This window comes from Delphinus delphis, chromosome 1, assembly GCF_949987515.2.
Source record: "Delphinus delphis chromosome 1, mDelDel1.2, whole genome shotgun sequence".
NCBI classification, from domain to species: Eukaryota; Metazoa; Chordata; class Mammalia; order Artiodactyla; family Delphinidae; genus Delphinus; species Delphinus delphis.
This window is the reverse complement of record NC_082683.1, coordinates 6169360-6182235: the sequence shown is the minus strand read 5'-3', so window position 1 is coordinate 6182235 and position 12876 is coordinate 6169360. Positions and strand designations below refer to the sequence as shown.

The following is a 12876-nucleotide window of genomic DNA, read 5'->3' as shown; positions in this document are numbered from 1 at the left end:
TGTGCGGCCGGGCAGAGGGCGCCCCAGCTCCCCCTAGAGCGTCCGCCTCCCCTCTCTGGCCCTAGGAGATCAGCCGGCCCAACTCGCCGTCCGAAGGCGAGGGCGAGAGCTCAGACAGCCGCAGCGTCAACGATGAGGGCAGCAGTGACCCCAAAGACATCGACCAGGACAATCGTAGCACGTCCCCCAGCATCCCCAGCCCCCAGGACAACGAAAGCGACTCCGACTCCTCGGCCCAGCAGCAGATGCTGCAGGCCCAGCCCCCGGCCTTACAGGCTCCCAGTGGGGCCGCTCCAGCTCCCTCGTCGGCCGCGCCGGGGACCGCCCAGCCGCCCACGCCAGGGCCCACGCCCGCCACCACCACCCCGTCACAGGGCTCCCCGTCGACCTCCCAGCCCCCCACCCAGCCGCAGGCGCCCTCAGCTCCCGCTCCCCACGCCCATGTCCAGCAGGCACCTGCCCTGCACCCACAGCGGCTGCCCTCACCGCACCCCCCGCTGCAGCCGCTGACCGGGCCGGCCGGCGCCACTCCGGGCCCGCCCCACCCCCAGCCCCCCCTGCATGGTCAGGGCCCGCCCGGCCCTCATGGCCTCCAGGCCGGGCCGCTGCTGCAGCACCCAGGCCCCCCGCAGCCCTTCGGCCTCCCTCCGCAGGCCTCCCAGGCGGCGGCCCACCCTCACGCCTCCCTGCAGCCGCCCGCCTCTCAGTCGGCGTTGCAGCCCCCGCAGCCCCCTCGGGAGCAGCCCCTGCCACCTGCGCCCTTGGCCATGCCCCACATCAAGCCCCCGCCCACCACACCCATCCCCCAGCTGCCGGCGCCCCAGGCCCACAAGCACCCGCCTCACCTCTCGGGGCCCTCGCCCTTCTCCATGAACGCCAACCTCCCGCCCCCTCCGGCCCTGAAGCCCCTGAGCTCCCTGTCCACGCACCACCCGCCCTCGGCCCATCCCCCTCCCCTGCAGCTCATGCCCCAGAGCCAGCCTCTGCCCTCCTCCCCCGCCCAGCCCCCTGTGCTGACCCAGAGCCAGAGCCTGACCCCTGCCTCCCACCCCCCCGCGGGCCTCCACCAGGTGCCCCCCCAGCCCCCGTTCGCCCAGCACCCCTTTGCCCCCGCAGCCCCTCCTCCCATCACCCCTCCGACTTGCCCCTCCACCTCCACCCCCCCAGCGGGTCCTGGCCCCTCGGCCCAGCCGCCCTGCTCTGCCCCCGTCGCTGCGGGAGGCAGCGTAGCTGGGGGGGCAGCCTGCCCACTCCCCACCGTCCAGGTCAAGGAAGAGGCCCTGGACGAAGCTGAGGAGCCCGAGAGCCCTCCTCCCCTGCCTCGGAGCCCGTCCCCTGAGCCCACTGTGGTGGACACCCCCAGCCACGCCAGCCAGTCCGCCAGGTATTGGTCCCCGGGAACCGGGCACGTCCGGGGCAGGGACAGCTGGGCACCTGGGGCCTCGGCAGGGACCCCAGCGAGACCCGGGCCTTTTTCAGGTTCTACAAACACCTGGACCGGGGTTACAACTCATGTGCGCGGACAGACCTGTATTTCATGCCTCTGGCGGGGTCCAAGCTGGCCAAGAAGAGGGAGGAGGCCATCGAGAAGGCCAAACGGGAGGCTGAGCAGAAGGCGCGAGAGGAGCGGGAGCGGGAGAAGGAGAAAGAGAAGGAGCGCGAGCGCGAGCGCGAGCGGGAGCGCGAGGCGGAGCGGGCGGCCGTGAGTTGGGCGGGCAGCCTGCTCTGCTGGGAGCGGGGGCGGGGGGGGGCGGCTCCCGAGGGCTGGTCCCCACGCTCGCCTCGGGGGTGGGCCGCCACCGCCTGGCGTCCTCTCGGCAGCAACCCGCATTACCTCTGTGTCCCAGATATGCGGACCCATCCGGGCCCCGGGTGCCCCGCCACTGCAGGGCCCGGACCTCGGCTGGGCCGGGTCCGGGTCTGGGTCTGGGGCACGGGGGGACCCAGTTGGCTGGGCCGGCGGCCGGACACGCCCATTCCTCACGGCCTCTTTTCCTTTAGCAGAAGGCGTCCAGCTCTGCGCATGAAGGCCGCCTCGGCGACCCCCAGCTCGGTGGTCCCGGCCACATGCGGCCCTCCTTCGAGCCCCCGCCCACCACCATCGCGGCCGTTCCTCCGTATATCGGGCCCGACACACCGGCCCTCCGGACTCTGAGCGAGTACGCCCGGCCCCACGTTATGTCGCCCACCAACCGTAACCACCCCTTCTACGTGCCCCTCAACCCCACCGACCCGCTGCTGGCCTACCACATGCCCGGCCTCTACAACGTCGACCCCACCATCCGCGAGCGGGAGCTCCGGGAGCGCGAGATCCGGGAGCGTGAGATCCGGGAGCGCGAGCTGCGGGAGCGGATGAAGCCGGGCTTCGAGGTGAAGCCCCCAGAGTTGGACCCCCTGCACCCGGCTGCCAACCCCATGGAGCACTTCGCCCGGCACGGCGCCCTCACCATCCCCCCCGCCGCCGGCCCCCACCCTTTCGCGTCTTTCCACCCTGGCCTGAACCCCTTGGAGAGGGAGAGACTGGCCCTGGCGGGCCCCCAGCTGCGGCCCGAAATGAGCTACCCGGACAGACTGGCGGCCGAGCGCATTCACGCTGAGCGCATGGCCTCACTGACCAGCGACCCCCTGGCGCGGCTGCAGATGTTCAACGTGACCCCGCACCACCACCAGCACTCCCACATCCACTCGCACCTCCACCTCCACCAGCAGGACCCTCTCCACCAAGGTGGGGACTCCAGGGGGCCAAGGGCAGAGGACGTTGCCGGGGGGCGCGGCTGAGAGGTCTGCGGAGAGCGGGGCTTAGTGAGCCCCCGTCCAGCAGCGCCTGCTCTGCTGGCCGCCTCTGGGTCCTGTGGGTGAAGGGCCCGGGAGGCAGCCCTGGGGAGGGTGCCAGTCCAGCTGAGCTGGGAGGAGGGATGCTGGCTGGGGCAGGGCTGGAACGGCCCTGGGGTTCCTGTGGACCTGAAGGCCACGGGAGGGCCTTGGGCAGTCGGCCAGGCGGGCTCTGCTGATCCAGGGTCCTGGACAAAGCGAGGTTGGGGAGGCTCTGCCTGTGGGGGCGCTGAGGGGGAGGGGGAGGGAGAGGAAGAGGAAAGGAAAGCCGTGGCCAGCTCTTCACTTTGCGGCTCTCCAGAGCTCCGCTGTAGGGGCGGGGAGGCCACGGAGGGTGACAGCTACTTTGGGTCGGGGTTGCTGGTGGCCCTGGTGACCAGAAGCCAGCCGTGGAGAGGAGCAGGTCCCTGGGAGTTGCTGCCAACGAGGGCAAATGGCGAGAGGCCCCCCAGAGCCCTGCACCGCCTGCATGTGCACTTCTGCCCCTTTTCCTAGGTTCAGCAGGCCCAGTTCACCCGCTGGTTGACCCCCTGACTGCTGGCCCGCACCTGGCTCGCTTTCCCTATCCCCCTGGCACCCTCCCCAGCCCTCTGCTTGGACAGCCCCCCCATGAGCACGAGATGCTTCGCCATCCAGTTTTTGGTAAGAGCGCGCCTGGGGAAGGGGTGGGATGGGGTCCAGGGCAGAGCTGGGGGGGTGGTCTGCCGCGACGTCCCCGTTCGTTCATGTATTCAGCACATATCTCCTGAGTGTTGGGCAGGCAGACCCCTGTTCCCAGGGAGTTGGGGGTCAGGGGTATAAACGTGTATCAGGAGCCGGGACGATGGTGGGCAGGGAAGAGATAGCGGAGTGCCGAATTCAGAGGAGGGCTGAGGGCAGGCCTCTGTGAGGACAGTCAGTAGGCTGAGGAGGACGGGGCCCAGGGGCAGGGGGTCCGGGAGCCGCACTTCCCTCTTGCAGGCGGGCGGGGGCTCTGCTCCGGTGCTCCCTGCCGGTGAGGTGGCTTCTTGCCCGCCCCCTTGGGAAGCTCCCTCCTGATCCGAGCTCCTTGCCGGCCTCATCCTGGCCTTCCCGTCTCAGAGGCTGTTCTGTGTTTGCCAGGCACCCCCTACCCCCGAGACCTGCCTGCGGCCATCCCACCCCCCATGTCGGCGGCCCACCAGCTGCAGGCCATGCACGCCCAGTCGGCGGAGCTGCAGAGACTGGCCATGGAGCAGCAGTGGCTGCACGGACACCCGCACATGCATGGTGGCCACCTCCCGAGTCAGGAAGATTATTACAGGTGAGGAGGGGCTGGGAGGGAGGCCAGCTCCCACCTCCCCGACCTGTGGGTCCCCCACCCCCTGCTGCCCCTCCTGGCTGCACCCACACGCCCCCCAACCCCCGTCGACAAGCGCCGGACTCCTCCCCCTCCCCCTCGGCTCACCCCCACCCCTCTGCCTCTTGGGCCTACTGTGGAGCTGTCTTGAGGAGGGGAGACAGGGCGGGGGTCAGCAGTGTGGAGGCTGCCCCGGGCATCTGGGCCCTCCAGCTGCAGGCCTACCCAGGCTTGACGCTGATTACTTCTTCCTTTTTTTTTTTTTCCACCCTCTCTTTTCAGTCGACTGAAGAAGGAAGGTGACAAGCAGTTATAAGTTATTTATTTGTTAACGCTGGCTGTGGAAACCCCAATTCTTGGGGGAGAAACAGGACTTTTTACATACAATAGGAGCTGCAAAAGCAAAAAGAATATCTTCTAAAGATTTCTTTATATATTTAAAAACCCCACAACTAAAAACGTCTCAGCATACTAGTGTTCGTTTGTAGAGAGGATTCCTCGAGACTGGCTTGGGTCTCCCTGCATGACAGTCCCCAGAAACTTAGTGAGGCCTGGACTGGACTGAACATTCAGAAAGCTCCCCTGCAATCTTGGGGTTTGGCTTTAGTTTTCTTTTCCTTCCTTGATTTCTTCAGTAGGTGCTAGAACCAGTTCACACCCTTCACTGTGCGTGCAGACACACTCAGTTGCGTGTGTTCCAAAACCCACAAGGTTTGCAGATAGGCAGCGTATGAGTTTGGAATCCAAGAGCTGTAATTTTTAAAAAATCTTTTATTTTAATACATTGTAGGAAATCTTCATAATTTGAGGAAGTTCTGCGCATGGCTTTTTACGTCTGTAAATAAATAATTTTAGAACAGCCTTTTTTTTCTTCCATAAACTACTATTCTGATCTATTTTTTCCAGCCATGTCACTAATTGTGAATTCCTACCAGCTGTTGACAGAATACAGAGTTGATTTTTTAATAAAAAGTTATATATAATTATCCCTTTAATTAAAGGGAACAGATGGGCGTTACTAGTTACAAACGGGCAAAAGCTTGGGACTAGGTTTGGGCGCAGCAGGGAGCAGCCAGGGGTTTGCAGGGACAGTGTTACAAACCGTTTCTTTGTTGTGCTGCTTTGGTTTTCACTTCTGTCTGTTCCCAGCCTGTGCTTTGCCAGCGGTGCAGACATCTGTTAGCTTGAACCTCTCATCTTGCACCAGGAGCGCAGGAGTTAAATGTCCCCCATGCTGTCTCTGAGGGATCGAAAGCACATGTTTCTGTGTGTCAGATTGTAGATTTCCTTATAGATTTCTCTGCACACGCATTTGATTGTTCTGAATGAACTGCCTTTTTTAATATTAACTTGGACAATTTCATAAACATTCTAGAAAATCCAAGAAAACGATTCCCTGCGAGTCACTCAGCACATACGCTTGCCAAAGGGATCTGTTAGAAATCTGCTTTGTCGTGCGTGTCGTCGTTTGGATCTTCTTGTGGTGAGGCCAGGCCATCCTTGTCACGGCCCGAGGCTGCTTTGGAGTGAGGGAGATCCCGGAGTTGGTCCGGCTGCGAGTGGCGGCCTGTGTGTTACCCCAGGAACAGGGACCCACGTCGGACAGGGAGACACTTGGCGTCCCGCTCTTCCTCCCGGAAGCAGGACGGGGGTCACAGCCGTGGACGTGGAGTGAGAGGCAGCTCCACCTGGGGGCAGGTGGCCCAGAGAGCCCGCCTCGGCTTTCTGAGTTGCCCGCGTGCTGCACTTTCTCCAGAGCAGAGGGTGGGGAAGTTGGAAGGACATTCTGCACCTGCTGATCACGCTTTCTGCCAGGACGTGACCTTTTCTGTTCCTCTTCTCTCAGCCTCTCGGGGGCTCTTTCTGCCGTGGTGCGCGGAGTTCCCGCCTGGGGGTCAGTGGACGTGGAGCGTGTCCAGGACCGGAGCCACAGAGGGGGCGGGTCGAGAGGCTGGCGCTTTGACCCAGAAACCAGCAGGCGATAGCTCAGATTCAGGTTCCGGATTCACACTTGCCTCAAGGGCATTTCCAGTGTCCACTAAAGCCACGTTCGGTTTCCGTTGGGACAGATAGAGGATGGTTTTGTCTGTTGAAAGTGTTCGTAGGTTTTTTCTTTCGTTTTCTCTCATTCCATTTCTGCCTTAACTTTAGCTTCTTGGGGGGAGGCAAGCTCAGAACACTTTGTCATCGCTTGAGTGGCCGCGTTGGCCAGGGGCGTTTGTGTCCCCGGGGCTAGTGACGTGCCATCAGGGCGGCTCCGCTCTGCGGCCTCTACGCCTCTGAGCCGGGCCCCTTCCTGCTGGACTCGGGCGTTCCTGCTGCCCCGGCTCCTGCACGGAAGCCCCCGCCTGCTTTTCTCCCTTTGGGTGGAACGCGACGCCTCCCGCCCAGTTATCCTCCTTTCTCTCCTCTCTCCTCTCTCCTCTCTCCTCTCTCCCTCTCTCCCTCTCTCTCTATCTCTCTCTCTCTCTCTCTCTCTCTCTCTCTCTCTCTCTCTCTCGTCCATTTCCAAAGAAGAGAGAGAGTTGAAGTACTTGGAAGTCTGTACTTGAAAACTGTCTGAAGGCGTTTTCTCCTTAGGTTTTGGTTTTCTCCCCACGTCCCCAGGTGAAGCACTGAGATTCTTCCATTTAAAAACCCACAACCCGAAATCCTCACCTGGTCAACTGCAGCGTGTGTCGGAGGCCCCAGACCTTCACGGTGTCTTTGAAGCCCGACCCCTTGGTCTCCTTTTGGGTTTCCTCCCTTTGTTTGGAGTTGTTTTGCTTTTCCGTGTTTTATGTGTATCTTGTTCACTGTCGTCGGGTTGAGCTTCACTTCGCTGCTGCAGCAGCAGAGCGGAGTGTACATTATGATTTGCTACGTTTATATATATCTTGAAGCTAAATGTATATATGAGTAGTTTGCCATGAGATAACACAGTGTAAACAGAGTAGACACCCAGAAATTGTGACTTCTGTGTTCTCTCCATTTGAGTATTTTGTAATTTTTTTGAAATATTTGTGGACATAAATAAAAACAAGCTACACTACAGCGGCTGCGTGGACTGCGTCTCATCCCTGCGGTGGGCGGGGGAGGCGTATTGGCCGTTGTTCTGACCTGGGTCTCGCCGGGTGCGGAGGGGCAGGGGGATGGTTTGGTTCTCTGCGTTGCCAGCACACTGCTTACCCTCCAAAACAGCTTCCAGAGAGCCCCGTCTGCACCGTCTGGGGGGAAGGGCCTCTCTGGCGGGTACACCGCCCTCGCGGGGAGGCTTCAGCCTGCTGACTCGGGACAGTCAGGACGTGCAGTGGCTCCCCAGGCAGTGGGCATTCAGTGCCCATCCGTGGGCATTGATGAATGGGCATTCATCAACCGGGGTGATGGCGTTGGGACCAGAACGCCCCCTCCTCACTCCTCCCCGTGCCGTTCGACCCGCACCTCTAATTTGTGGACGTCCTCCAAGGCGCGTGGGCCTGTGGCTCCTTCTCTGCTGAGGAGAGGTCTGAGCCACCAGCCAGGACAGTGGTCTCCTGCCCCTGGCCGCGCCTCCTGCCTGTCCCCTCTCTGCCTCTCGCCGAGGCCTGCCGGTACCCCCAGCCCGCCTTCAGCAGCTGAGGTGCCCTCCAGGTTGAGGATGCCTCCAAGCCCCATGGGGGAATCTTACCCAGTGACAGCGCGCCGGGTCACCTGCAGGGTGTGCGTGTGGCCACGAGGGGGCAGCAGTCACCAGGTTGGGTTCGCGGCATTTCCTGAAGCTTCAAGACTGCCGTTGGAAATTGATATGCGCGCCTCTGTATCTGGGGTCTGGCCGTGATGATGGAGCGTGAGCAGCCCCGAGTGCTCATTGTTAGTAAACGGCCTCAAACCAGCCAGGGTCCGTCCGCCTTGTGGTGAAGGCCTGGGGGACGGCACGTGTCGGGCACCACCTAATTTAGGGCATGAGAAAGCTTTGCCAACCGGAACGGTGCAGGTGGCCTACCCATCAGTGGCCCTAGAGACACTTCCGTGCCCTCCAACAGCAGGAGTCCTGCTGGGCAGTTTGGGTAGTTGGGGGAACAAAGTGAGGGCCCTGCAGGCGCCATGGGAGGCACATGTGACTGTCGTCATGGGTCACGGATGAGAAGGTGGGATGGGGCAGTGGGGTGAGTGGGTGGAATCCAGGTGCCACCTCTGCTGGTCTCTTTTTTTCTTTTTTTTAATTTTTATTGGAATATAGTTGTTTCACGATGTTGTGTTAGTTTCTGCTGTACAGCAAAGTGAATCTGCTGTGCATATACATATCTCCCCTCCTAATTGGATTTCCTTCCCATTTAGGTCACCGCAGAGCACTGAATAGAGTTCCCTGAGCTGTACAGTAGGTCCTTATTAGTTATCTGTGTTATACATGGTGTCAGTAGTGTATAGGGCTGTCTCTCATGTAGACTGTGCCCTTTGTGAAGCTGAAGTTTTCAGTAGGTAGGTGGGCGGACCCTCGGCCTGGGCACGGTGGCTCAGCCCCTCTGGTTCCCTGCAGCGTGGACGCAGAAAGTGGCACTTGGCAGGGCTGGGCTCACGGCTGCCACATGGGTCCTTGTCCGTGGTAAGTTCAGGTGAACGGGGCACGTCACTTAGGCAGCACCTGCGTAAGTCAAGGCCACTTACCTCCAGGGCGAGGATACACAGCAGAGAGATCAGCAATGACCTTCCGAGAAGACATCAGATTCCAGGGCTGCGTGCACAGCTGTGCAATCGTGGACACAAAACAGCTGCTGAGGGAGGGCCAGGGTCGCGTGCTTCTGCCTGGACACACGGGGACCCTGCATCCGAGCCGCGAACACTTTGCCAACCTCAGGCGAGGCCCAGGGAGGTGGGAGGGCACCAACACAGACCCCCGATACCACCCTCAGGCTCTCCCGGCTAACCCGGTCAGTGCAGGCGTGTTCCTGAACTCGGAGCTATGGAACCAAAACAGGACCGGTTAGCCAGACACCTGGGGTCAAGCGAAGGGGCCCCAAGACCAGTGCGTGGGTCTGTCCTGCACTGGAGCTCCGAGCAGGTCCTTCCCAGGGGCCTGTGGGGACACTGAGGGATGGGGGCCCTCAGCCTCCCTGTCCCCTCCCAGGGAGGGGCAGCCAGATGAGCCTGCAGGGTAGGCAGCCGCTGCATGTGGCTGTCCAGCTGGGCTCGTTGCGGCTACAGGCTCGAGTGGGCCGTCACTGGAGTCCTGGCGCTCGGGGTTGGGCCTGGTGGGGCTACAGTTACCGTTGTGGACGGAGCAGCCCGGCCTTTCCCCTGGGACTCGCCTGCCCTCACTGGGTTCTCTGTCCTGCGTTGTGGGCCCTCGGGGGGCTCAGTATCCGAGGGGTCCTTTCCCCGGGTCCTCGCAGGGCTCTCAGCTGCTTCAGCGAGATTCCCCGCTGTGTGTAATTGTTTCTTCTTGGTCTCTTGGGGCCCCCAGGCTGAAGAAGCTGCCCCTGCATCGCCCCGACCCAGCTCTGTGCTTCCACGGGCACCCCGCTGCACCCCTACCCGGGCACCTCTTTCCTGGACCACGTTCCAGCGTGGGGGGATGCGTGTGCTCCTTTCATGTTTGCTGGATGAATGAACAGGCCCCGCAGAGGAAGTTGCCTTGGCGCACTGTCCAAGTATGCTGCTGAGTTACAGGCGCGGACGAGCAGCTAGAAGTGCCTTTAGCCCCATCGGGGATCTGGCCCCTCTGCTGTGGCTCTTGGAGTGACCCCTCCCTCCCCTTCAATTTTCTTAGTCCCGCACCCCACCCCACCCCCAGTCCTCAGCTATGCTCGCTCCAGGATGTCACACAGCCCCTCTGGCTCCAGTCCTGGGCAAAGAGTTTTGGGTGAGGAGGGGACAGCCGCTTTACGACCGTGACCTCCGGTGAACCCCTCGGGTGTGGACAGCCAGTGCCGCGAATGAGATTAAAAATAGCACTTTAGGGCACGTCCCTGGTGGTGCAGTGGTTAAGAATCCGCCTGCCAATGCAGGGGACACATGCCGCGGAGCAACTAAGCCCGCGCATCACAACTACTGAGCCCGCGTGCTGCAAGTGCTGAAGCCTGCGCACCTAGAGCCCCGTGCTCCGCAACGAAAAGTAGCCCCCGCTCGACACAACTAGAGAAAAGCCCGCGGCTCGACGCAACTAGAGAAAAGCCCGCGCGCAGCAACGAAGACCCACCGCAGCCAAGGAAAAAAAAAATCACTTTAATAAAGGCACTTCTTAGTAGACCCTTTTGGCCCAGGGAGAATCCCTGAGGCCGGCAGACTGCCTTAGGGCCAGTTTCTTCTGTCTACCTGACCACTGCTTGTCACTCGCAGGTCCTCTCCACTCCCCTTATTCCTTGCACGGGCTCTGCTGCAGGTCCTGCCCCAGAGCAGATGTGAAACTCGGTCCTCACTGACATACCCAGTCTTGGCCACCAGGTGGCAGTGTCTCCAAAGCCCAGGCGCCATCCCTCTGTATCCACCAGCCCGCCCGCCCCCGCCCCCCCCCCCCCACCCGCGACATCTGCAGCTCAGGCTGCAGGGGACAGTCAGGGTTCCCCCAACCCCCGAGCCCACCCCTCGGCGGAGACGATCAGGGGAGAGGCGTGTGGGTACCACGAGTATTTTGCAAAATAACTGATGTTTCCTGGATGCAGGGAGCCCCGGGGGGGCGGGTGGGTTGGAGATGAAGGCGGGGTGTTCTGGGCAAAGGGCAACTGGAACAGGTCATGGCTGGAGCAGGGGGGAGCGGTGGCCGAGAAGGGGGCTGGGGGCTGCAGGTGGGGTGGGGTGGGCACAGCCCAGGCGTGGATGTTACAGTGAGGGACGGACGCTCTCGCCCCCGTGCTAGCGTGTACACAGCAGGCCCTCGGTAAATCTGCGATGGGACCCACGCCGCACCCTCAGCCCGGATGATTTCCAAGCATCGTGGCCCCAGGATCCCCCAGCCCTGAAAAGTCCCCCTGAGCTACTGCTGCCCTGGGTGCCCCGAGTGTGCCCCCACCGCAGGACACCTGCTCCTCTCCTCCAAGTCTTCCGGCAGGAGGCTTCTCAGTGCCCTCGACCTCACAGCCAGGAAGAGGCACAGCACACAAACACACCTGAGAGCAGGGAGAAGCCGGGGCGCTTCTGTCTGTTCTGGCAGATCCCAGGGAGGCCAGCTCCATTCCCTAGAAACCTGTGGCCTGGTGTAATGGGTGTGGGGACACCTTCTCACCCAGGCCCCGTATCCCAGCCCATGGTCTGGGGCTCGTCCACAGCCTCGGAAGCCAGAAATCAACCCGATGAGGGCTGTGGTTTCACCCTGGGTTCGCAGTGCCATGCATAGTGTGGCTCAGGGGCCAGCGTGCTCCCTCCAGAGGAGCCTCAAGGAACAGGGTTGACCTTCAAGTTCACGGAAGGGAAGGTCAGGTGTGGATTCAAGATGCGTGGCATGGTTCTTGTCTTGTTTTCAGTGGTCTTTGTTTTAGTCTCATCCCGGGACCACAGAGCAAAGGTCTCCCTCCCTGTCCTCTGTCCACAGATGGAACCCCGCGCTCCCTCGGGGTGGACTTCCGGGGAGCAAGACCCAGGAGGCCACGGCCAGGCAGGAGGGTGGGCAGCCAAGGCCACGGGAAGGGCCCGGGGGGCTCAGAGGCAGGTCGGGGGTCAGACTCGTGGGGCAGGCGCATGACCCTGTGGGAGCTGGGCCAGCACTTAGTGCTCGTCTCAGGGCCCAGGTCCTCCTTCCCAGCAGAGGGAGGAGATGTACTTAGCCCCCACGGGCGAGCGGCGGTCCCTCTCATCACCATCATCACGGCTTGAGTTTTAAGTCAATAGAGCGGTTCTCTGAGATGTGGAAATCAAGCGGCTGTGGTTCTTGGTGAGTCCCGGGCCTCCTGGCTTGGATCCTGGGTTGTGCCCACGGCCACCTGCTGCGGACAGACCGGAAGGTCAGGGCAGCTTTTTGGAGCCAGGCTGATGCTCTGCTCAGCCCACTGGTCCCGAAGAGTGCCTGACTCAGAGAGGATTCTTAGGAAAGGGAGGCTGATGACAATCCTTCCCTCGTGAGAAAGAGTTCTTCATTTACTGACAAAGTTCTAGGAAGAGGGCCCAGGGTTCGGCAAGCCAAGAGTGAGAAGGGAGACTCCCATTGCTCATCTTGCTTGCAGATTTGACGATTCTAGGCAAAAACAGCCCAGGCCAAGGACAGCCATGCAACGCCACGTTTTCTAGAAAATCCAAAGGTCTTCTAAAGCAATATAAATGTGGGGAGGATGAGTCCGGGGTCCCAGAGAAAGCATGGGAATTAAGGAGGCCCAAAGGGGCTGTGTGACTTTAAAAAGTCACCGAACCTCTCTGTGCTTCACCTACACATAGAGCGGGGTATGATGAGACCTGCCTCGCTTACCTCGTGACCACGAACGGTAAAATGACATGATGTTTACCGAGTGAGTCCATGGGGAAAGGCCTCACTGATCTCAAGCAGGGCGGGCTGCTCAGAGGAGGCGGAGTTTTAGAGGGATCTTAGTCGATGAATCGGAAATCGATGGGCAGGAAGGAGGTAGAAGAACTTCACCCGCGGGAAGAGCACGAGCTCAGGCAGAATCTGTCTGGCTGAAGAGGGCTGGGTGGCTGCAGCTGCAGAGGGTGGTGGCCTCAGGGAGATGGGCGGGGCCCAGGTTGGGCGTGAGTGGCTTAGACCTGCTTTCTTAGGCCCTGGGGAGCTATGGAAGGTGCTAAGAGGGAGGAGAGGGGCTCAGACCTGTTTGCAGCTCCCCCAGCAC

General features: G+C 61.3%; 1 protein-coding gene across 4 annotated transcripts in view; it reads left to right on the top strand.

Annotated features, from left to right (window-relative positions):
- The window catches only part of RERE (arginine-glutamic acid dipeptide repeats), a 426753-nt gene extending 419570 nt beyond the window's left edge, over nucleotides 1-7183 (top strand). For 3 of the 4 annotated variants that reach the window (XM_060013632.2, XM_060013619.2, XM_060013626.1), the window contains 6 exons: nucleotides 66-1384; nucleotides 1480-1702; nucleotides 2002-2725; nucleotides 3328-3474; nucleotides 3934-4114; nucleotides 4433-7183. In XM_060013632.2, the coding sequence (XP_059869615.1) occupies nucleotides 66-1384; nucleotides 1480-1702; nucleotides 2002-2725; nucleotides 3328-3474; nucleotides 3934-4114; nucleotides 4433-4466 (2628 nt within the window). In that variant the 3' untranslated portion in view covers nucleotides 4467-7183. The remainder of the gene's footprint in view (nucleotides 1-65; nucleotides 1385-1479; nucleotides 1703-2001; nucleotides 2726-3327; nucleotides 3475-3933; nucleotides 4115-4432) is intronic. The other variant, XM_060013629.2, reaches the window with a different exon arrangement.
- Nucleotides 7184-12876: the final 5693 nt, after the last annotated feature.